Consider the following 20,235-nt stretch of genomic DNA (forward strand, 5'->3'; position numbering starts at 1 on the left):
CGGGGTGGCATAACGCAGGTTCCGAGGAATCGAGACTATCAGAAGAAGTCTGCCGGTGTCGAGGGCGAGAAGCGCCAAGCGGGGAGGCGGGATTGGATTGGATGAGATTGGCGATCAATTCCTAGAATGCGAAAGCAACGGCAGAATGCTAAAGTGTATCACTAGTTACCTCAATCATGCCAAAATGAGGATCGCAGCTTCTTTTCAGTCAGTCCCCATGCAGAAATGGGATTTGGTTACACCACACTATGTCCCAAATAATATGAATTTGCGACCATGGTCTCTATTTACCGTATCTGCATACATATTAGTTTAATAGTAGAAATATCTCTGCGGTACTCTGAATACTTCTTAATCCTGCCGAAATCCTTCCCGCCACGCTCGGCCCCGTCATGCATTAAATATCGTCGACCTCGGTCCAATCCCTCGTCACGGCTCCGGTCTCCCCAATAGTGAGCGTCTCCCTTCTCAGTCTTTCCCAGTTTCCCACCGTGAACCCCAACCCTTCATTTACTCTCCTTGACTCTTGTTCTCTAGTCACGCGAGATGCCCGACTACGGCAGCTACCAGACCGAGATATACGGCAAGGGAGCCCTGATGGATCCTGCCCAGCGTCACAACCGACCCCCGCAAGCTGGAGGAGCAGGTTAAGAAGGCACTTGGAGTGCGCTCGTTCAACTATGTCGCTGGCGGCGCGGGTTAGAAGGCGACAATAGACAGCAATTGATTGGCATTTCGACAGTGGAAACTGTATGTTGGATCTGATTGTCGTGGAAGCCTACTCACCAGATGGCAGGAATCCGTGAATGATGCGCGGCGTCAGTCACACTCCCCCGGTACCCCTTTCGCTTGCTGACCATGCTGTACTCCATCTAGATGGACGGCCAGGACGTGTCGGTGGAGCTGTTTGGTCGAAATACAACCATCCAGTGATCATGGCCCCAGTCGGCGCGCAGGGAATTTTTCACGAGAACAGAGACTCGGGCCTGGCAGAAGTCTGCGCGGACGAGGGGGTGCCACATATCATGAGCACGGCCAGCACCAGCTCCATTGAAGAGGTCGCGGCAGCTAATCAAGATGGTCCGCCGTGGTATCAACTCTACTGGCCTCACGATAACGACATCACTCTCTCCCTCTTGAACCGGGCTAGAACTAATGGTTTTTCCGTTTTGGTGATTACCCTGGACACCTGGTCCCTATCCTGGCAACCAGCCGATCTGGACAATGCCTACGTGCCTTTCATCAAGGGCGTCGGATGGCAGGTCGGCTTTGGTAACCCCCATTTTCCGGGCTAAGTTTGAGAAAGAGTCGGGCACGACAATCGAAGCCGATATCGTGGGCGCGTCGCGGGCGTGGGCCAGGTTGTCGCGAGCCGGCCGCATAAATGGGAATATTTGGCTTTGTTCGCAAGCACTGGACGGTCCCATCGTGCTCAAGGGGATCCAGCATGTGGAGGATGCCAGGAAGGCGCTGGAATGTGGCTGCGACGGCATCGTGGTGTCCAATCACGGCGGTATGTCTTTTTCCTCCTTCTCCCCACGAAGCCCCAACTTGATTTGCTTACGCAACTCCCACAGGCTGCCAGTTCGATGGCGCCATCGGATCGCTGGACGTTCTCCCAGAGATCGTTGACGCGGTTGGTGACAAGATGACGGTTTTGTTTGACTCGGGCATTCGCACGGGCGCGGATGTCATCAAGGCGCTCCGTTTGGGAGCTAAAGCCGTACTCGTGGGCCGCCCCGTGATCTATGGATTCGGCATTGATGGGCGCAATGGAGCGCGACAGGTGCTGAAGGGCCTGCTCGCAGATCTCTGGCAGACCATGGCGCTGGTGGGGATCCGCAAGATCGCGGAGTGCGACAGCACGGTGATCCGCAAGGTCCAGCACGGAGGGGACGTGAAGGCGATGATGTAAATTGCAGACAGGAGCCGATGTGATGTGCGTGGGGACTGTATATCACAGTAGGGAAGAATCGCGAATGTCCAGGCCCTACGTCATCCCCAACGACAACGCGTTGGGATCACATGTCAATGTCAATCAATGATAGGCGCAGTTCGTGTGGCATCAGAACTGCCCGGGTCACTCTTTCACCCTCAGAAATGGTAGCATGACTGCCAAACTCTTCTTCAATCCGCCCATGGCTCATCATGTTTGCAAAGCCCGACGCTGAACAAGACGAGGCCGACGCTGCGCAGATCGGTCCCGCCAGCCACGTCCCCGCGACCTCGGGATCCACGCTTCTCCCTCGACCAGTCGCATCTTTGGTGTCGCTGTTGACCCAGTCGACCTCGCTCTCATTGCGAGTTGGGACGTTCTTCGGAGGTGTGGCTCTGGATGGCGCGCGGGCGACCACCTTGACGGGTCTCGAATTGGGCCGAGCCGTGGTCGAGGGCATCTTGACCCGGGCAGGGCGAGATGTTGCCATTCGCAGTGGAGACGAGCATGGGAGGATCGAAGCAGAATCATTATTAGAACGAAGTGTACGTCGTCTTGTCCCGTTACCCAGATTTGCAGTCATAGCTCATGTTAGGTGCAGTTGGCAACCTTACATACTACAGTCACCTCGGCATCATTTTTCACCGCAGCCACCTTTCATTTCTCCTCGACAACGCTGGCGTCGGTCGCGAATTTCTCCCAAGCGCTTTTATCGACTCTCGATGCAATCTTAGGATCGACCGAGTCCTCGCGGGCCATCGCGGCTATCATCACGCTCATTCGTCGAGAATTTAGATCTGTTGACACTGCCGGCAGTGCCGAAAAGATTGGCGTCGGGGACCTTTTGCTGGGATCGGTAGGTTTTGCACTCCTCCAGCGTTGGGGGAAGAAGAATACGGAAAGGCGTCTTCGCGAAAAGGGCGGCGACGAAATCATCTGGGACACCGTCATTCTGGACAACGGTGCAAGGGCAGACGTGATTAGAACCCATCAAGTACCACTTCCTCATGGAGATCAAGATGACTTACCAGAGGAGCCTGAAAGTGCTTCTTTTGTGATGCCCGGTAATGGCGACGAGGCTTTCAATGCCGTCCAGCGACGGTCGAGTATTGCTGATGGTCTGGGGGGATCTCGTCTATCATTCCCCCTGGAGGGTGCACAACAGGTATCCGACGAAGACATCCGCTCATACATCATGGGTCAGTTACCCCATGGTTGTCATGCCTCGGTTCGGTCGGAGGTCTTGACGGCACGAACAATCACGGTCGATATCTTTGACGATGATATGGCGGAGATTGCCGCACCCCCGGGAACGACAGTGGTCGAGGAGAGATTCCACCACCACGACTACAGCAACTCGAGCATTCCGGAATATCAGCGGTTGCCGAAGCATACTGTTGTGTTTCGGACTGCCTTCAACCGATCACAGAGCACCCAGCTACGACCCCAGGACGGATCATCCATCCCGAGCCCTGTTGAGCCTCATGGCCCACAGCGGTCTCTGTCCAGTGTCTCAAGCCCAGAGGAGCAGTTTGGAAATGATCAACCCAGAGTACATTTAAATCGAGACTCTGTCAGTGCCGGTACCACTCAGAATGATGTTCCTGGCGCCGACTCGGCAAGTGATCAGCAAATGTCCGCCATTGGAAAAGGCTCGTTTACAAAGTTAGCACAGCGTGTCAAGTCCAGTAGCGCAGAAAAGACCGAGAACGCCAGACGAAAACCCTCAAAGAGGCCGCCTGTCAAAAATTCCGCGTCCACGCCGGTCAAGGGCAGCCCTCAGCCGGCTAGGCCCACGAAGGGCACTGCTTCGGTGAGAGAGGCAACTACACGAGAGAACTCCAACCGACAAGACCCCAAGAGACCACCGAATGAAGCAATTGACCTTCGCCCAACCACTCCTGTGCCAAACCGAGGATTGAGAAGGTCACCATTCCCTAATTCTCCGCAGCAGTCTCTGCGATCTCATGACAGACATGTTCCCGCTCGCGATCTGCGTGACCGAACCAACTCACGCCCCGGCCACTTCATGGTGCAGGAGAAGAGATCCGAGTCTCTGTTGACTCACACCGATGCCTTTTCCCGTCGGACCAACGAACTCCGTCCAGGATCTCCTGTGACGGCTCGAACCCATGTCCGCAGTAGCAGCGCGATGTCGGTGACAACGTCTGAAGCAGATGGAACGGTCTCAGTGAATGACTGTCGGCCCGGCTCCTCAGCGTTGCACAGAAGATCCCAATCGTTTACCCCCAGTGTATATTCTGTCGCCACGGCCGGCTCTGAAACATCGCTCTTACTCGCCCATCGGCCTCGCAAAAGTGCCTATGAGGATATATCGACAATACAAGCGCTCAACCGCGACGGCCTTATCCCGGGGATCTTCCCAGAGAGACATTTCGTTCAAAATATTCGTCGCTTCTGTCGCTTCTCCTCCGCCTCATATGGCTCCAACGCGCTCAAGGTCATGGGCGTTCCCAGAGGGGCGAAGAGTCTGCCGCAGAGGGCATCTGACACGCACGAGCATAGCGCGTTCTCCGATCACGCAGGTCTGCCGCCATCGACCATTCTTCTGTCCTCCGTTGTAGATCCCGCTGGGGGTACAAATGCCTCTGGAGAGACAGAGAGTGGATTCCCGCTCGTGCATTATCTCTCCATCGACCACGAATCCAAGGCAGTCGTCTTGACCCTTCGAGGCACATGGGGCTTTGAAGACATCCTCACCGACATGACCTGCGACTACGACGACCTCGAATGGCAAGGCAAGAACTGGAAAGTGCACAAGGGCATGCATGCCTCCGCAAAGCGACTGCTGGAAGGTGGTGGCGGGCGAGTCATGATCACCTTGCGCGCCGCACTCGAGGAATTCCAAGACTACGGCGTCGTGCTCTGCGGCCACTCTCTCGGCGGCGGTGTCGCTGCTCTCCTCGCGACGATGATCGCTGAGCCCAGCAGCAGCCTGACAGGAACGTCGTTCGTGACCGCGCCCTACCAAGCCGCCGCCCGGCCCCGTCTCTTAGCTGTCGCCGGCCACGCCAGCAACGACACATCCACGCCCACCCCGCCGGCCTATGACCTTCCAGCCGGACGCCCAATCCACGTCTATGCCTACGGCCCACCGGCTGTCATGTCACCATTCCTGCGCCTCGCCACGCGCGGCCTCATCACGACCGTCGTCAACGGGCAGGACGTCGTCCCCAGCCTCTCCCTCGGCATCCTGCACGACATGCACACGGTCTCCCTCGCCTTCAAAACCGACGTGTCCGGCGCAAAGTCGCACATCCGCCAGCGCCTCCACGAAAGCCTGCGCCAGAGCATCATCCACAAGTTCTACGTCAACCAGCCCCCGCTCGTTATCAACGCCGGCGACGGCGTCGGCGAGGACGCCTGGGCCTGGAAGACGCTGCGCCTGCTCCGCGAGGAGATGCGCGCGCCCAAGCTCATGCCGCCCGGCGAGATCTTCGTCGTCGAGACCATGCGCGTCCTGCAGCGCGAGGCGTTCACACCGGCGCCCGAGTTCGGCGCGTCGGATGGGTATCCGCGGCTTGGGCGGCCGGCGACGCGCGTGCAGATGCGGTTTATCCGGGATGTGGACGCGTGGTTTGGGGAGTTGCAGTTTGCGTCGGGCATGCTGAGTGACCATAACCCGGCGCGGTATGAGACGAGCCTGGCTGCGTTGGCGAGGGGGGTGTTGGATGAGTGATGTATTTGGTTGACGGTATGATTTATGACGGATGGATGGATTTACTTTCATGGCTTGCGATATTCTCGGTTGTCTGGTTTGCTGTATATGTACGTCGGTCTAGATTGGGATAAACTGATACCATTTGCTTTGTTTCTGCAGACGCTCATTTCACACTTTGCCAATCTACGTTCAAGACTAACTGCTCCTAGTCTTACAATGCCCATGGGCCGGCACCGCACCTCCGCCCTCCATTCTTCTTTAACCCCTCCTCCCATCATGGGTTCCCCTCCGCACCGGTTTCATATTCCTGGTTCGCTCCGCGCGGCCGGCTGACCGAGCTCTTGACGGCTTCCTGCTGCCCAGCAGACCGGCGAGCGACAGACCGTCGGATCAGGTAGACTGCTGCTGCCGCGGTGAGCGAGACACCCGATATAAGTCTCCTGCAAGAAGGCACATTAGGACATGCGCCGTGTGATGACCCGGTGGTCCTGATGGGACATGATATATGGCAGGGAAGAAATCTTACCAACGGGGACCGCTGGGACTGTCCGGCCCGGAGGCGCTGCTTGTTATGAGGGATCTCTGTGGGGGTTTTCGCAGCCTGGCTTGAATCGACGGAGATCCCACTTTGGGTGGTTTTCTGAGTGCTGTTCGTGTGAGTATAGGAGTCGCAGGAGGCATGGTCGGATGTGGTTTGGTGTGATCAAGTAACAGTAACCGTCTTGGAGATAGATCCGAGGTATTCGAGCTGCTTGGAGGAGGGCACAAGCAGGTCAGCAGGTGTAGGGAGGTTGTATGTATCATCATAGGTTATGTCGGTCTACAGTGTCAATTGTGATGTCAAGATGAAGCCATTTGTTGTTACCCCGGTATACTGCAGGGACTGCTCCACGACTATTATACACCTTCAGTGGCTAGTTCGAGCATTTCAGCAAAGACAATATCTAGGTACTATGCAACATGATATATGAGCAGTTAATTGATAGCAATAGTTTGAGTGTTTTCTCAAAGTAAGCCAACCATCAGATGAAATCATCCTGAGGTCGATACCCGACCTAGCAGAGCCGCCACAACCCGACCGAAGACGAGCATGCGGGCGTCGAACGCGAGATCTTTTACCGACAATAACTCCATTAGTTCAGCGTACGTGCAATTGGATGCATATCAATGCATAGCGCAGCTATTCTCCTGTGCTCCTACAGAGGTATTATGGGATACCCAGGGCCTCGGAGATACCCAGCATATCAACCTCAGGGTAACACACCCAGACACAAGGTGCTGGACATGTAATTGATTCCGTCTAGGCCTCATGGGATACTCCCCATCACCATCGCCCCTAGACTCCCGAGACGGACTAGTCGCACGAGGACCCGCGGGGAATCGAAGCAAGTCGGGCCAGATCAACGCCGCGGCCCGCCAGGATCGGCGGGATCCGCCAGTCGAGCAGTCCCAACTCGACCCAGACACCAGACCATACACTTGTCCGCGCTCATTACGAAGGGAAGCATTACGAAAGAGGGAGATCTTCGTGAAAATAATACATTGAGTCGTTAATTTTTCACTTGGTCAGTCCTATCTTACCCCATGCATCTGGATATCCAGACCCGAAATCCAGGGACCAGTCCCACCAGATCAAACCAGAAAATAAAACGAAATAACATGGTATCCAGGGTATCACGGCGAATAGCACCAGGCAGACACACAAAGCAACGCCAAAAAGGGAACCGGAACCTCGCGCCCCCAAGAGATATAAGACAGGGTAGATGAAAGCGGAGCAAAAGACTCCTAGGTCCGGAAGACTTTTAAACAATCGGAGAGGGAAGGTAGAAAATAGTGTGGTGACATGCACTCATGTGGTGACATGCACTCATGTGGTGACATGCACTCATGCTACCAGCGTGGCAGCGGGGACGGCTGGACGGCCGGAGTGACAGCCGCGCTCGTGGCGCTTCATGTTGCTGCGCACGGAGAAGGCCTTGCCGCAGCCGGCGTGGGTGCAGCGGAAGGGCTTCTCGCCCGTGTGCGAGTGCGAGTGGATGCGCAGGGAGGAGGGGCGCGAGAAGGCCTTGTGGCAGGTGCGGCAGATGTACCGGTCGTGGTTCTGCTGGTACGAGGTGGCCGAGGATGGGGGGAAATAGTGGTGGTGCTGCCAGGCGGGGGTGACGGGGGAGATGTGAGGTGATTGCGCGGCCGCGGGCTGGTGCGGCGGCGGTGCCGGCTGGTGCTGCGGCATGGGCGGCGCGGTGACAGATGCCGCTGGGGTGAAAGACGAAGTGGTAGGTGGATGAGGGTAGTACATGGTGGCAGGAGGAGCGTCCACAGGGGAAGAGTAAGATGAGACGCTGGGGGCGGGAGACGCATAGGGCCCCGCGGCGTGGGAGATAGGTGCGGACGAGCCGGTGCTCGAGATAGAGGAACGATGCACGAGGCTGTCGGCCGGCTTGGAGCTCAACTCGGAGGGCGAGGGCACGCTGTGTCCAGAGCCGGAGCCGGGACGTAATGGTGGTGTGGGTGGCAGGCGAACATCACGGTCTCGCTGCGATGATGGGCTGAGCCGTTGGCGCTCTAGATAGATATTAGTGCATGCGATTGGATTGGATCTTGCGATGGAAGTACTCACTGGCTGCGTGCTGGGCATTGTCGGCACCTTCGATCAAGGTTGAGATGGAGGGCAGCGAGCACTTGGGCTCTTCAACCGGTGGCGAGAGAGGCGCTTGCGGCGAGCGCTTGCAATAGAACTCGGTATAGGGCTTGGGGGCCGGGGCGGCGCCGTGCAGGAGATTGGCCAGATCCATGATGGGAGGGGAAGATGAGGGAGAGAGTCGAGCGAAGTATAGGGCGAGCACGAGGGTTTATAGAAGGGGCGGCGCGTGGATGATCGACGGGCGATGCCGACGGGGACTCAGGCGTCAACGGATGGATTTCCTGCTGGAACAGGGTGAGACAGTCCGTTCTAAAGCTTAATTTAATTAACGCGAAAATCGAGAAAAAAAGAGGATTTTCGGAGATTAACCTGCAGTGGAGATGACGATTGCCCACGCGAGGCTCCGTGGAGACGTATTGTACCGTATTAGTGGGTCGAGCAGAGCGGGGATCGTCTGGAATGGAGCGTATTAGCACGCGTGTGATACGGTATCAGACGATCCGAAGGAAGAACTGCGCTCGACGCTAGTCTTGATCGGGGAGGCCGGAAAGTCCCCGTTTCCCTCGGTTTCGTCTAGTGCAGATCCTGCTTGCTTACCTGTCACATACCTATTCCTATCTGTATATCCACGAAGACTGCCCCATAAACGGCTGATCGCACCGAACCTGATCGACGATCCCAGTTTTGACCTTTGAAACTTTTCTCCTGGCGGGTTCATATTTCTCCCTGAGGTCTCCCGGCCATGATGCAGAGACTGATCTCCTCCAGTCAATTCCACACTGCCCATCAAGCGCACATAATTCCACCTTTGACGGCCCCGGATTCGAGGGTCGCGTGGCGGATGGAGCGTGCCCAAACGGGAAGGTGCGAATGGCGCAGCGCGCTAGGCCCGAACAGTTCAAACCTCCGTTGGGGCGGGATTTTCATCTTGCATGGAGCATGGCGGATTCTTTCGGATTTGATGACGGTTGCTATTCTTACGCTGCCGTGACTTTTGCGACAGGGGTGGCGGCTCTAAGCGCTCGGGCTCTTCGCTTACCAAAACTTTAGGCTGCGTAGAGTTCACAGCACGCCTCATCCACAGCAGAATGTTCAGTGCAGAGTGGTGTGGACCCGACAGATGCTTCCTAGAGACCATGCATCATGTCCGTGGTCCTCCAAAAAGTCAACGCGTTGATCCCAAAGTATACTGCAGAAGGTCTCTCTTGGCGTTTGGGAAAAGGTTCAACCCATCTCCTGACGATCGTCAACATCGCACCGTTCCCTTCCCCTCCACCCCGGGTGGGGGGGGGGGGAATACCCAGATCCCAAATGGGTTATGGAAACGATCTGATCGGCGTTCTGGAACCAAGACCGTTGCGTCCAACAGGGCCGTGCACGATTTCTGCATGCATCCGTCCCGGCCTCGTGGAAGCGAGGTTCCACAGACGATTTAGCCCTTTAGCAGGATCGCCTGCTCCGTGCGAGACGAGACTGGATGGCAAGGGATAAGGGGGAAGCGTTGACTAGAGATCGCCATCCTCAAGGATGGCCCCTCGAGGATTGGGAGATGGGACAGCGCGTCGAATCGTCGGAAATACTCGAATCCTCGGAGAATCCGAGCGATGTCACGCCTTTTTTGGGTGTCGGAAGGATGCCGCCTTGCCCGACTGGGCTGTTATGTGCGCCCGCGAATGCCGCGTGGACCCCTGTCCCTCGCCAGCGTCATGATCCACGCCCGGCCGATCCTCCTGATCGGCTTTGATGTGACGGACTTCGCGAAATCCCACCATTCACGACGCCGCATCGGCACTTTGAGTCGCGATCGACGGCCACTCCGTCAAAGCCGGCGTTAGTATTCCACCAGGTGTGATTGGCGCCATGCGGCTCGGCGACTACTATACTGACTCGTTGACTGGTTGATTGGTTTACTGGTCAACTGGTCTACTGGTCTACTGGTCTACTCGTTTTCTCTCTCGCGCGAGACCGGAATCTGCACTCTTGGCGTCGTCCAGTTGCAGCGAGCGTGGTTGGTGTGTGCGAATGTGGCTGGAGGCTTGTTAGTCACGGTGGAGGCCGACGAACTCTGTCGACGGAACACGGAACATTCCCTTCCAAGACCACGATACGATGTCAGAAGCTTCCAATTCGAACCCTAATTGCAGCCTGGGCCCAGACTGCTGAGGGTTTTGTGGCTTGGCTTTGTGGCCTCGTTGATCTCGTGTCTTTGAGTTTCCCTCTTTTAATTCAAGGGGTGGTCGTGGATATCGGGATCATCGCCGTGCTCTCTACTCTCTACTCTGCAGGGAGCGGGTGAGGAGGACCAGAGTGGCCCGCAAGGCTGCGGCGAAGCGATCACGACGCCGACCACAGGTACCTCGGTGTCGGCTCGAGCCATAGACGCGAGGAGCCCATTCACCCGTCGTGCCGATACATTAACCAAGGCCACTAGGGAGTTAGAGGCCGGCGCCGCCCGCGCTACGCCGCTTCTAGTCTGTTGCCCGGTGATCGATCGGGGATCGTCCGGGGGCAGCCATAGGCCCCATGGCCACGCGAGTCTCACCCTCTTCGTTTGGAGATGCGACGCGCTAGGGTAATCATCACATGCAGTGGGGCGCCCGCTGCATCTGATGTCTCGAGGCGTGTACACGCCCTCTCGTCGCATTCGTATGCAACCCAGGAATACGGTGATCCGCTGCCCATCCACGCGGCAACCAGTTGACGAACACATGGTTCTAGCCGGACGGTCGCGGTGCATCTGACCTGGTGCTGCACTGGATACGAAGCATCTCATGCACATACCGAGGCAACCTGGATCGACAAATAGATCTAGTTGAATATACTTGCTCGGGCCCCCAAACCGCTCAACAATCGGAATTCACATTCCCGAGCCCAAGCAATGATATCCAAGACTCGATCTCCAGATGGAAGAGTCTGTCCAGCCCGGTAGTAGTAGGTGATCTCCGTCACCTTTGTGAGCATCGTACGTCATCGATATCTAAAAAATAGATTAGACGGCAATCACACGCGAATGCACAAATATCAATCTATGGGACGGGCGGAAGGGAGGATCGCTAGCGCCGGATCTTGAACACCGTTTCTAGCGGTAGAACACCCCGGAATGGATATAGGACCGGGGATTGGTCTATACTAAGAACTGAATAAGCATATACGCCCCTCACAGCTTACCCCCTATGCATCCTCTGCCGTGCACTACCATCCGATACTATGGTTTGAGGAAGCTCGGATTCACAAGGAAATGAGCCCCTGGCCGCATTGACAGAGGCACCAAGCGGATCTGCCACCCTGCATCTAACCTCCTTCCTGATCGAGAGTCTCGGCCCCAGTGGATCATTGGTTCATTCCAGGCAACTGCTGGCCATAGCTCCATTCGGGCAGTGTCTCCGATGGGTACATTCCCTTTGGTGCTCCCTGGAATAATCGCCCATGTACCCTACCCCCGCTATACTGTTCAGGGTTATAACGCGCTGACGGCAGTGGAGGCGGTCGCTTCGGCAATCAATATATACTGTAGCGTGGTGTCGATGGACCAGCCAACCGAGCCGAGACATGCAACATGCCATGATCCATGCCCGCGCCATTCGCGACGGAGTTAAGCACACTGTCGGCCTTTGATGACATATAGGGGTCACCGGTCACCCACTATTGTCATTGCAGTGCGCAAGGCTGATCAAAAAGCAAGTGGAAGAAGGCAACGCAAAAGCAAAGCCCTCGGCCTCGTTTTCGGATCCCACGCAACGTCACCGACCCCCTTACCAAGATATAGTTCCCAATCTATTCCAAGGTTGGTTATGGAAATAACGGCCATCCAATAACACTTCACCTCCACGGCCTTCCACGTAGACGCAGGATAATAGTCTGGTTGGAGGTACTAGGGCACTCCGTGAAACAGCAAAAGCAAGCATGTCAGCACCGAAATAAACCCAAAGCCAACCATCCAGAACGCGCCTTGCCCCTGGCCGGCGATCGACGGCGGATCACATCCCACGCACACGCTATGGCCTCAGATCTCGCCTCGGGTAATCCGAGGACGAATGCAGCGTGCGTGTCAGCGGGGGTGAAACACGGCGGCAGCGCGTCGTTCGTCACAGCTGAGCCAAAGGTCGATCCCGGCCGCCAGGCTTTGTTACTGTTGGTCGCTGGGTCGATGTGCGTGTTAGTCTCGTAGCCCCCGGCGTGCTCAATGGCCAGTGCTAAATCTGGCTGGATCTTAGTGGCGGCGCTAGAACTGATTTAGTATAAACCCCGTGTGCGATCGGCCGTGGAGTCAGTGCTCTTTCTTTTTCTTTTCGGCTTCTTTGGATCTTGCCTCTTTGGGCAGTTCTTGCTGGGATGTTGGTGAGTCTGGATCAGCGCAGTTGGCATATCCGGAACTATTGTTGTCGCTTAGTGCCGACGGTGCTGGTTCACCCACATAAAGGTGCCTGCGGCAAACAGAAACATCCCCGTGTTTGCGGAGCAGATCAGCCCCGTTTTCCATTACTCGCGCATTATTAATGCCTCGTAGATGAAGATCTACGCGACGGCGTTCGGGACTTGCCTCGGCAAGCGATAGCACTGGCGAGGTACACTCCTGAATAGGATGTTAGTACAGTACTAAACAGCGTGCTGGGCCATCGGCTAAACTACGGAGAACCAAGCTCAGGCAGGATCCATCCTGCCTCTTGCGCCTGGGCAAGGCTTCTTTGTTCCTTCTCTTTCTCCTCCTCGCCCTTTCCTTCGCGCGGTGGATGCCAAACTTTGGTTTAATTAAGAAACTTACCATTTTCGGCCTCGCTCTGACATCGGACACGTCTTGGTCAGCCTTACACGATCTCGCCAAGCGTAGCGTCGTGTTCTTGGTCGCATCTCGTTGTCGACCAGCATGCTTCCCTTGCCATCCTACCCAGGCTTTCGGATCTAGTCATGAATTTGCGTTCGGAAATTCCGCCACCGCTCGCCCCCATACTGGCTAATCTCAAGATGCATACGTGCGCGCCAACTGGGCAATCAGAGGCTGGAGGTCAACTGTGATGCACGTATGTATGACTAGGGCGGTGTTGTGGCCAGGTTAATGGAGGCCGAAGCGTCTAGTGGCGGGCATCCCAGCGACGGTCTGGTCTTTCGGTCCTGGGTGGTGGTACACTAATGGCAGATCCTGCGATGATCGATGGGGCTTGACTGGCCGCGATCCCAGCGGCATTTTCTTTTTCCCCTGACAAGGATGCTAAGGGTAAGAGGGATGGACGCCGTGCATATACGCGCGACCCTTAGAGGCCATAGTAATCTCTCATGTTCGTAGGATCACTGCACTGCGCGAAGGAGGCGGAGTCGTTCTCACGCCCCCGGGTCGCATCGTCTCGCCTGCAGGAGCAGATCATCCCACGGTTGCATCCACGTCCATGCGGCGTGGGAGCATGAGGGCGACTGGGCAGTTCGATTGGGTGGTTGTGCTTTTTGCTGCGCTGTATGTACGTATATGTTGCCGCTTAAGGGCCCGTCGCCCCTTCAATCAGGGAACAAGTGTAACTGTGCGTCTACACTGTAAACCACGCCTCACCACGCAGGGCGCACTCGTGCTCGTGCTCACCTTCACTTCCTTTTTCCTACGAGTCAATACTCTGCAGCCGCCAGCGATACCGCAAGGCACCTCGCGGGTCGGTTTCAACCAGTTGCCCTGCCCCGGTCCCCCCTCCTTCGCTTAGGCAGGTTGTCATCCGGCCAGATCTGAATTTCTCTGCCCGTTCATGGCAGAGATTTGTACACGTTGTGTGACGCTGGGATCGGAACACCAGCGTAACCAGGCGGCCCGCGGTGACCCATCGATGCCAAGGAGAGATATCTTTGAAAGCCTCTCCCACGTTATTGGAGCCGTTGGAGAAAACGGGGATCGAGAAGCGCCAAATTAGTGTTCTTGGTGGTAGCTTACTAAGTCGTTCCGTATGTACGCAGTGTACCTAGGTAACTGGTCGATAGCTGGCCCGGCCTGTTTCTATCTTGGACATCAAGAGTCCCGACTCCAAGCGCCCGCGCATTCATGACTCGTTCCCTGGTTCGCTCTATCCCGGTATGATGCATCGTGGGCTGGGAAGTGCCGGGGGCTGGCCTCCCCCGACGCCCCGGGGGTACAGACACAATCAAGCCACCGTGAGCACTCCGGCATTCCTACAGGATGGAAGGCGTCCAGGGAGGCGGCTGGGGCCGCTGGACAGGGTCCTAACCGTTGAAGCAAGGGAAACGGCCATTTTGGCGTGGGCGCATCGGATTCCTCCACCGGGGTCCTCTGCGGCCGGATTTCGAAGCGACCACGCTCGGTTGTCTACGGTGGACAATTCCAAGATTGGCAGAGGAGGGGTTGGATGCGTCATATTCCGTAGGGGGTAACGAAACACAATCACCCACAGGATGGCATAGCTCCAAGAGGAGCGGTGAAACCATGCCGACAACAAAGCGTGTAGCACTGCAGAGTTGACTTTCTCCCACCGGGGCTGGGGAGAACTTGTTCGTCATAGCGTACCAGAGGAGAAGTCCCGCCAAACATGCGGAGTCGACTCTTCTCTTGTCAAAGCGCCTGGGGGGTTGGGTAGAGGAGCAAGATCATCTAGCGTCCGTGGTTCGTACAGAGTACGGAATGGTGCATATGAGAAGGTTGTTGTTCTCTCCATCTAAGGAGCAGATCAGCCATGCGGACTCCATGCGGTTCCCACGACGGGATCGTGGAATATTGGACCAATCGCCCCAGCCCCTCAATCGGCGCAGATGAGGCGCAGTGTCGATCAGCCCTGTGCGGGAACACTAGAAGACGGCTCGCATGGCGAAGTGGCATTACGCCACTTGCACCCGGCAGCTGCTCCTAATCACCTATATAGGCAGGTCAGAGTCTGTGGGTGAGGGGAGCACTAGGAGAGAGATGAGGGGACCAAGAAGCCACAAAATCCCAACTGATTTAAGGTTGGCCGTAGCGAAAGGATGCCTAACGTCGCCCAACGATTGGCAAGCAAAACCTCCGAGATGGAGGTGGTGATCTGCGGCGGAACCGCCCGATGGTCGATCTGCATGACACGGCTAACGCAGCGGCACTCGTGCACGAGGATCTGCTGATGCTCGCGGATGCAGTAAGGTGCAGCAAGCGTAAGCGAGGTTGCAAGGAGCTGGCCAGCACAGGCGGGTCTGATCTTGACCTCTTTCGTCGTCTTATCCGATCCAAGTATGGATTCGAATCCTTCGATCATCCGAGAGAAGGTTCTACAGAGGCCCCCATCGGCAATGGCCTGCAGTCTGCGATTTGCGTCTTGCGTCTGGCGATGTGCAGTTTGCGATCTGCGACCTGTATGCCCGACGACAATTAGGAGTATCGCCCACAGATAATCGATCATGAACAGAATAACGCCTGACCCGATGCAGCCTCGTCACACCTGGTCCACGCCCCCTCGGGATCTTACCGATTCCCTAAACCCCCCAATCCCCGATTCCCCTCAAGTACCGACGGGCTGGGAAGGGGCGGAAGGGGGGGGGGGTGAGTGCACAGACACGGCGAGGCCGAGCATGCATGGAGCCAAAGCATGGAAGCAGCAAATAGGCCCGGAGGGTCAGGGTTGCGGGTGGGGATCTTCTCCACAGACACGATACCCGCTTGGGAAGGTCGCGAAGATTGGATCTGCTCGTTAAGAGTGCTCGGGTGCGTAAGCGGAAAGTGTACAGGACGAAGGGTGTCAGAGCAGAATGCTACCAAGAAATGCAAAAGGAACAATAGAGAGGTGGGCTCCCGGTCGTCATATGTAATCATCGTGCGTCAGTCTCCTTGCGGTTGATCGTCGATGGCCTCCCTGAATATGAGAAGAGGAATCGAAGATATCGCCAGTATGTATGCCAAACACCAAAAAAAAAGCATGCTGTAGATGGAGTATCTTAGGAACAAACAGAAACAAGGGAGAAAAAAGTAAAAAACACCGCTAATACCCCCCCAAAGCTTCCACTAGGCATAGACATCGACGTGGTTATTGTTCTCAACCGCTCGAGCCTTGCCCTTGCCGGCCGTCATTCCACCGGAGCCCGCAATCGCCTTCATGTTGCGGATGGCCAATCCAAAGTCCAGCTTACCATGGTCATGGGGCATATGCTCGCCGCTGTAGATACAAAGCACCCTCATCCCGGGCTTGTAGACCAGTCGGCTAAGAAGCTTCGGCGTGATCAGGAAATATTGACCGCCGCCGCCGCCACCGACAGCATTGCCCTCATCTTCTGCCTCGCCGGAGTCATCTGACGCGCAAGCAATGTCCACCAGGCGACCGTGGACCATGCGCTCATTCCGTGGGTCCATGCCCTGATTAATCTCGTCGACAACCCGGAATGGAGACGCAGACAGCGACTGGAGCGCCATCAGATAGAAGATTGTGCTCACGGCGCGCTCACCGCCGGACTGGCGATGGGAATCCAAGAGTGACAGACTCTCATGCTCGCGGAACTTGACGTGGACCTGGATGGACCACTGGTCGAATTCGCTGCCGCCGGCCTCGTCTTCCACTTTGTCTAGGCTGACCTGCCCGGCGCAGCCGATGCGTTGGAACGAATCCGAAAATGCGTCGCTGATCTTACTGACCAGCACATCCAGTCTCGGTTCCCAGTTGCCGCGGACCTCATTGATGGCCTGCTGGAATTCTGTTAATTCCTTTTGGAAATCGGCGAGCTTGCTATGGAGTTTTTGTATTTGTTGTTCTCGTTCCTCGAATTCCTTGATCATGTTGGCACTACCTCCGTGAGTCAATTCCAGGCGTGCCTTCTCAGAGTCAATGTCGGCATCGAGCTGGTGCATGTCGTAGTCAGGGGTCCTGATCGATTCTTGAACTTCTGGGCCACCTGGTCGTCGATGTGACGCCTCTGAGGCTTTCTTGGCCTCACGCATGAGCAGTTTTCCTTTTGCGCGGCCTTCCTGCCATTCCGTCACAGCCTGTCTCACTTCTTGGGATTTCTGCTCCAGCATCTTTGCACAGTCATTGGAGCGATACCTCAGATTCTGGACATCAGAGGTGGCTTCCAAATGTCGCATTTCGACTTGCATCAGTTCTTCAAAAGCCCCTCGAAGTTTCTCAACAGCATCCTGACAGAGTGTAAGCGCATCACCCAGCGTAGTAAATTAGTACAGTGGAGAGACCTACCGCATACTGAATGGAAGCCTCGGATTTCTGAATAGCGAGCTCGTCTTGCTCGTCACGAATCTTACTTACCCGGACCCGGACTTCCTCAAAGAGCTTCTGGATATTCTCATATTTGTTTTGTTGTTGGGCTACGGGGTATCATTAGCTGTAAAACCAGACACGGTGGCTTCGGGTCATCTTAACATACCGATCTTCTCCGGCAGGGCTCGATACTGCGTCTGTGCGGTTTGTTTCTCGGCCTTTTCGTTCTCGAGAGTTCTCTACAAGCATGGTTAACAGAGAAAACAGTCAGAGTCCGAAAGATGACAACATACCACTTCCTCTTCCACACGCTCGAAAGTGCTCCGTAGTTCAGCCAAGGCGTCTCTTTCTTTCTGTATTTGATGCTCCAATTGGTCCTTCTTGTCGATGCAGGACTGGATCGTCTCCCGGTACTGTTGCTTGAGAGACACATCCACGGGCTGGGAAGTCCAGACTTGAGCATTCTTGACCTGCTTCACGCGAGTCGATTGGGCATCGGGTCCATACTCTCGACGTCGAGTCACCAGATAATGATTTCGCCCTGCTACCCAAGAATTGATAGGCCCTTTCTCCATTTGGGCGTACGTGTCGTCTGAAATATCTTTCAGGCTAATAGGGGTCTGGTGCAGTCGATTTTCGCTGCAAAGCATGGCCAGGACTGGAGCAGGGCCACGGAGATAGTCCTTGGCCCAGCCATCAAACCCACGGGATTGGAGTTCTTCGGTGGAATATGGAGACCTTAGGGACTCAAGTGACAACGCGCATGTCCTCATGTTGATGTCCCAAAGTCCCAGTTCTTCGATGAGAGCTTTTTGTAGCGTTTTGAAATCCTTTTTGCTTTGCACAGTAAATGACAAAAAGTCTGCCTTTTGAAACAGCGTTTCGATGACATCGGCGTACTTGGGATCGGTGATCGAGCAAGTCATCATGGGTGGCCCGAAAACCTCATTTTCGAATCTGTCCTGGTGACCAAGTAACCACTGGTACGCTTTGAGCGAGTCTGGAGAGGCTCTGTGTAGTTTAAATTCCTGTCGACCTGACTGCGAGTCCAGGTTTTTAAGCTGACGTTCAGCTTCCTCCTGGCGCTTTTGCACCTCACGGGCTTCATCGGCGATTGGTTGTCGCCTGCCTTTAATCTCAGCGGCTTGTGCTTCAAGGTTACGCTTATCGAGTCGTTTCGCTCTCTAAAATTAAAGCATCAGCGCGGTTTGGTCTACATTTGAGACGAAGACACCTACCAGTTGCTCATTGTAGTAGTCGGGATCAAACTCCACAGCTTCTTCCTCCAGCTGCCGTTTCAATCTGTTTATGCTTTGTTGCGCGGTAGCAGCCTCGGTTTTATGCTTTTGGCCGCTTTTCCTCTGCGCCTCAATCTGTCCATTCAGGTCCTTGATAGAGGCCTCCAAGGCCTCGACTCCCTGTCGACGCTGTTCGGCTGTCTCGGACAGTCGCTTAACCTTGTCTTCGCGATGGTCTCTCACATGGTTGATCTGCTCGATATAGCCCTGCTTGGCTGTGAGAGCGCGCATAGCAGGTTCAAGATCCGCTTTGAGCTGTTCATGCTCCTGCTCGAGGCGAGCTTTCTTCTCTTTGAGCGCTTCGAAAGTCTTGTGGTAGTCCTTATACTGAACGACTGGGCGTAGAAACTCAAGGTTGTCAATCTTTTGCTGAATATCAGCTCTCTGTCGCATTCTCTCGACATCGGCCCTCTGCATTTCTTGCCGGTTCTCCAGGTTCGTCAGGACCTCTTGGTCGGCTCGGTTGTCAATTTCAAGTTTCTTTTGCCCGGCTCTCAACTTCTTCAAAGCATCATGCCATTCTGTCATCTCCGGCCCAGCCGCTGCTCGCTGTGTAGAATAAAGGAGCTCGATTGGGGTGAGTGCGGCAAATTCGGCAACTTTATCCTGAGGCAAGAACTGGCAGAGATTGTCGACCTGGATCGCAAATGATTGCGCGAGTTTCAAAACCGCTGACCGCGAGACACTTGTATTGTTCACGGTAAATGAACTTTTGTTTCCATCTCGCTTGATGGTTCGACGAATTACCGGGTTCTGGGAGATCTTCGGCGGTCCTGAGAGTTCGATTTCGATCTGAGCTTCCGTGCAACCATGTTTCACGAACTCCCCGAGGTCCTTGGCACGCCCGAGGTGCTTTGTATCGATCAGTCGTCAATGACAAAGAACACGATTTCCAGTAGAAGTATGGAGGGCTGTCATACCTGAGGGCCCCATCCTAAACCTAGACAAATCGCACAGACCAAAGTACTCTTGCCTGTTCCGTTTGGCCCGATAACCATATTCAGCTTCGGTCCTGGAAAGAACTCAGCCGACGTGTAGGTCACGAAATTGGTCACTTTGATGCGGACGATCGCGCCCGGCTTGTAACCACCGGGTCCAACGCCATGGTGTACGATCGCTCGTTGCGCGGGGGCTTGGATCGAAGGCTCTTCTGAGGAACCGGTCGCGTCACTTCGCTCGTCATCATCGCTTGCGCTGGCATCGCTTTCGCTCTCTTCATCCTGTGCGGGGCTCAGACGAGGACGTTTGCTGCTCGACGGCGGCGAGGCTTGAGTGGATTCGGGCTCGTCACTATCCTCCGAAGTCCCGCTTCGTTGTCGACGGCGGGGGATGGATTTGCGAGACGACATCTTCTCGGCCTAGTGATGTCCAGTGGCCATCAGAAGCGCAGATGGCGAAGCACCGATATGCAGAAAGTCAAACGCGAGGGGACGCGTCTTGATCAATACTGCCCCGTCAGAGTAGGCGGTGAGTCCCCGGACTTTTTCTTTGTTTCGTCACGCTCTGGACAGCAACCACGC

At 55.6% G+C, this 20,235-nt stretch overlaps 6 protein-coding genes across 6 annotated transcripts; 2 read left to right on the plus strand and 4 right to left on the minus strand.

Annotated features, from left to right (window-relative positions):
• Nucleotides 1-935: 935 nt before the first annotated feature.
• Nucleotides 936-1,915, plus strand: N7459_001688 (uncharacterized protein; the record flags this gene model as incomplete). The annotated part of the gene is made up of 3 exons (XM_056940873.1): nucleotides 936-1,262; nucleotides 1,297-1,513; nucleotides 1,578-1,915. The coding sequence occupies 3 exons, from the start codon at nucleotides 936-938 to the stop codon at nucleotides 1,913-1,915; spliced, it is 882 nt and encodes a 293-aa protein (XP_056805153.1).
• Nucleotides 1,916-2,148: 233 nt separating this feature from the next.
• Nucleotides 2,149-5,636, plus strand: N7459_001689 (lipase family protein; the record flags this gene model as incomplete). Its single annotated transcript, XM_056940874.1, has 2 exons — nucleotides 2,149-2,481; nucleotides 2,538-5,636. 2 exons carry the CDS (start codon nucleotides 2,149-2,151, stop codon nucleotides 5,634-5,636), a joined length of 3,432 nt encoding a protein of 1,143 aa, XP_056805154.1.
• Nucleotides 5,637-5,892: 256 nt separating this feature from the next.
• On the minus strand, nucleotides 5,893-6,299 carry N7459_001690 (uncharacterized protein; the record flags this gene model as incomplete). The annotated part of the gene is made up of 2 exons (XM_056940875.1): nucleotides 5,893-6,058; nucleotides 6,145-6,299. 2 exons carry the CDS (start codon nucleotides 6,297-6,299, stop codon nucleotides 5,893-5,895), a joined length of 321 nt encoding a protein of 106 aa, XP_056805155.1.
• Nucleotides 6,300-7,503: 1,204 nt separating this feature from the next.
• On the minus strand, nucleotides 7,504-8,413 carry N7459_001691 (uncharacterized protein; the record flags this gene model as incomplete). Its single annotated transcript, XM_056940876.1, has 2 exons — nucleotides 7,504-8,183; nucleotides 8,239-8,413. 2 exons carry the CDS (start codon nucleotides 8,411-8,413, stop codon nucleotides 7,504-7,506), a joined length of 855 nt encoding a protein of 284 aa, XP_056805156.1.
• Nucleotides 8,414-15,140: 6,727 nt separating this feature from the next.
• On the minus strand, nucleotides 15,141-16,027 carry N7459_001692 (uncharacterized protein; the record flags this gene model as incomplete). The annotated part of the gene is made up of 2 exons (XM_056940877.1): nucleotides 15,141-15,539; nucleotides 15,725-16,027. The coding sequence occupies 2 exons, from the start codon at nucleotides 16,025-16,027 to the stop codon at nucleotides 15,141-15,143; spliced, it is 702 nt and encodes a 233-aa protein (XP_056805157.1).
• A 189-nt stretch (nucleotides 16,028-16,216) lies between these two features.
• N7459_001693 (DNA repair ATPase SMC5) lies at nucleotides 16,217-20,064 on the minus strand (the record flags this gene model as incomplete). Its single annotated transcript, XM_056940878.1, has 6 exons — nucleotides 16,217-17,338; nucleotides 17,397-17,524; nucleotides 17,584-17,656; nucleotides 17,711-18,601; nucleotides 18,656-19,567; nucleotides 19,636-20,064. 6 exons carry the CDS (start codon nucleotides 20,062-20,064, stop codon nucleotides 16,217-16,219), a joined length of 3,555 nt encoding a protein of 1,184 aa, XP_056805158.1.
• Between the last annotated feature and the right edge of the window lie 171 nt (nucleotides 20,065-20,235).

The sequence above is a fragment of the Penicillium hispanicum genome, assembly GCF_028827665.1.
Source record: "Penicillium hispanicum strain IBT 35686 chromosome Unknown utg000001l_segment0_segment0, whole genome shotgun sequence".
NCBI classification, from domain to species: Eukaryota; Fungi; Ascomycota; class Eurotiomycetes; order Eurotiales; family Aspergillaceae; genus Penicillium; species Penicillium hispanicum.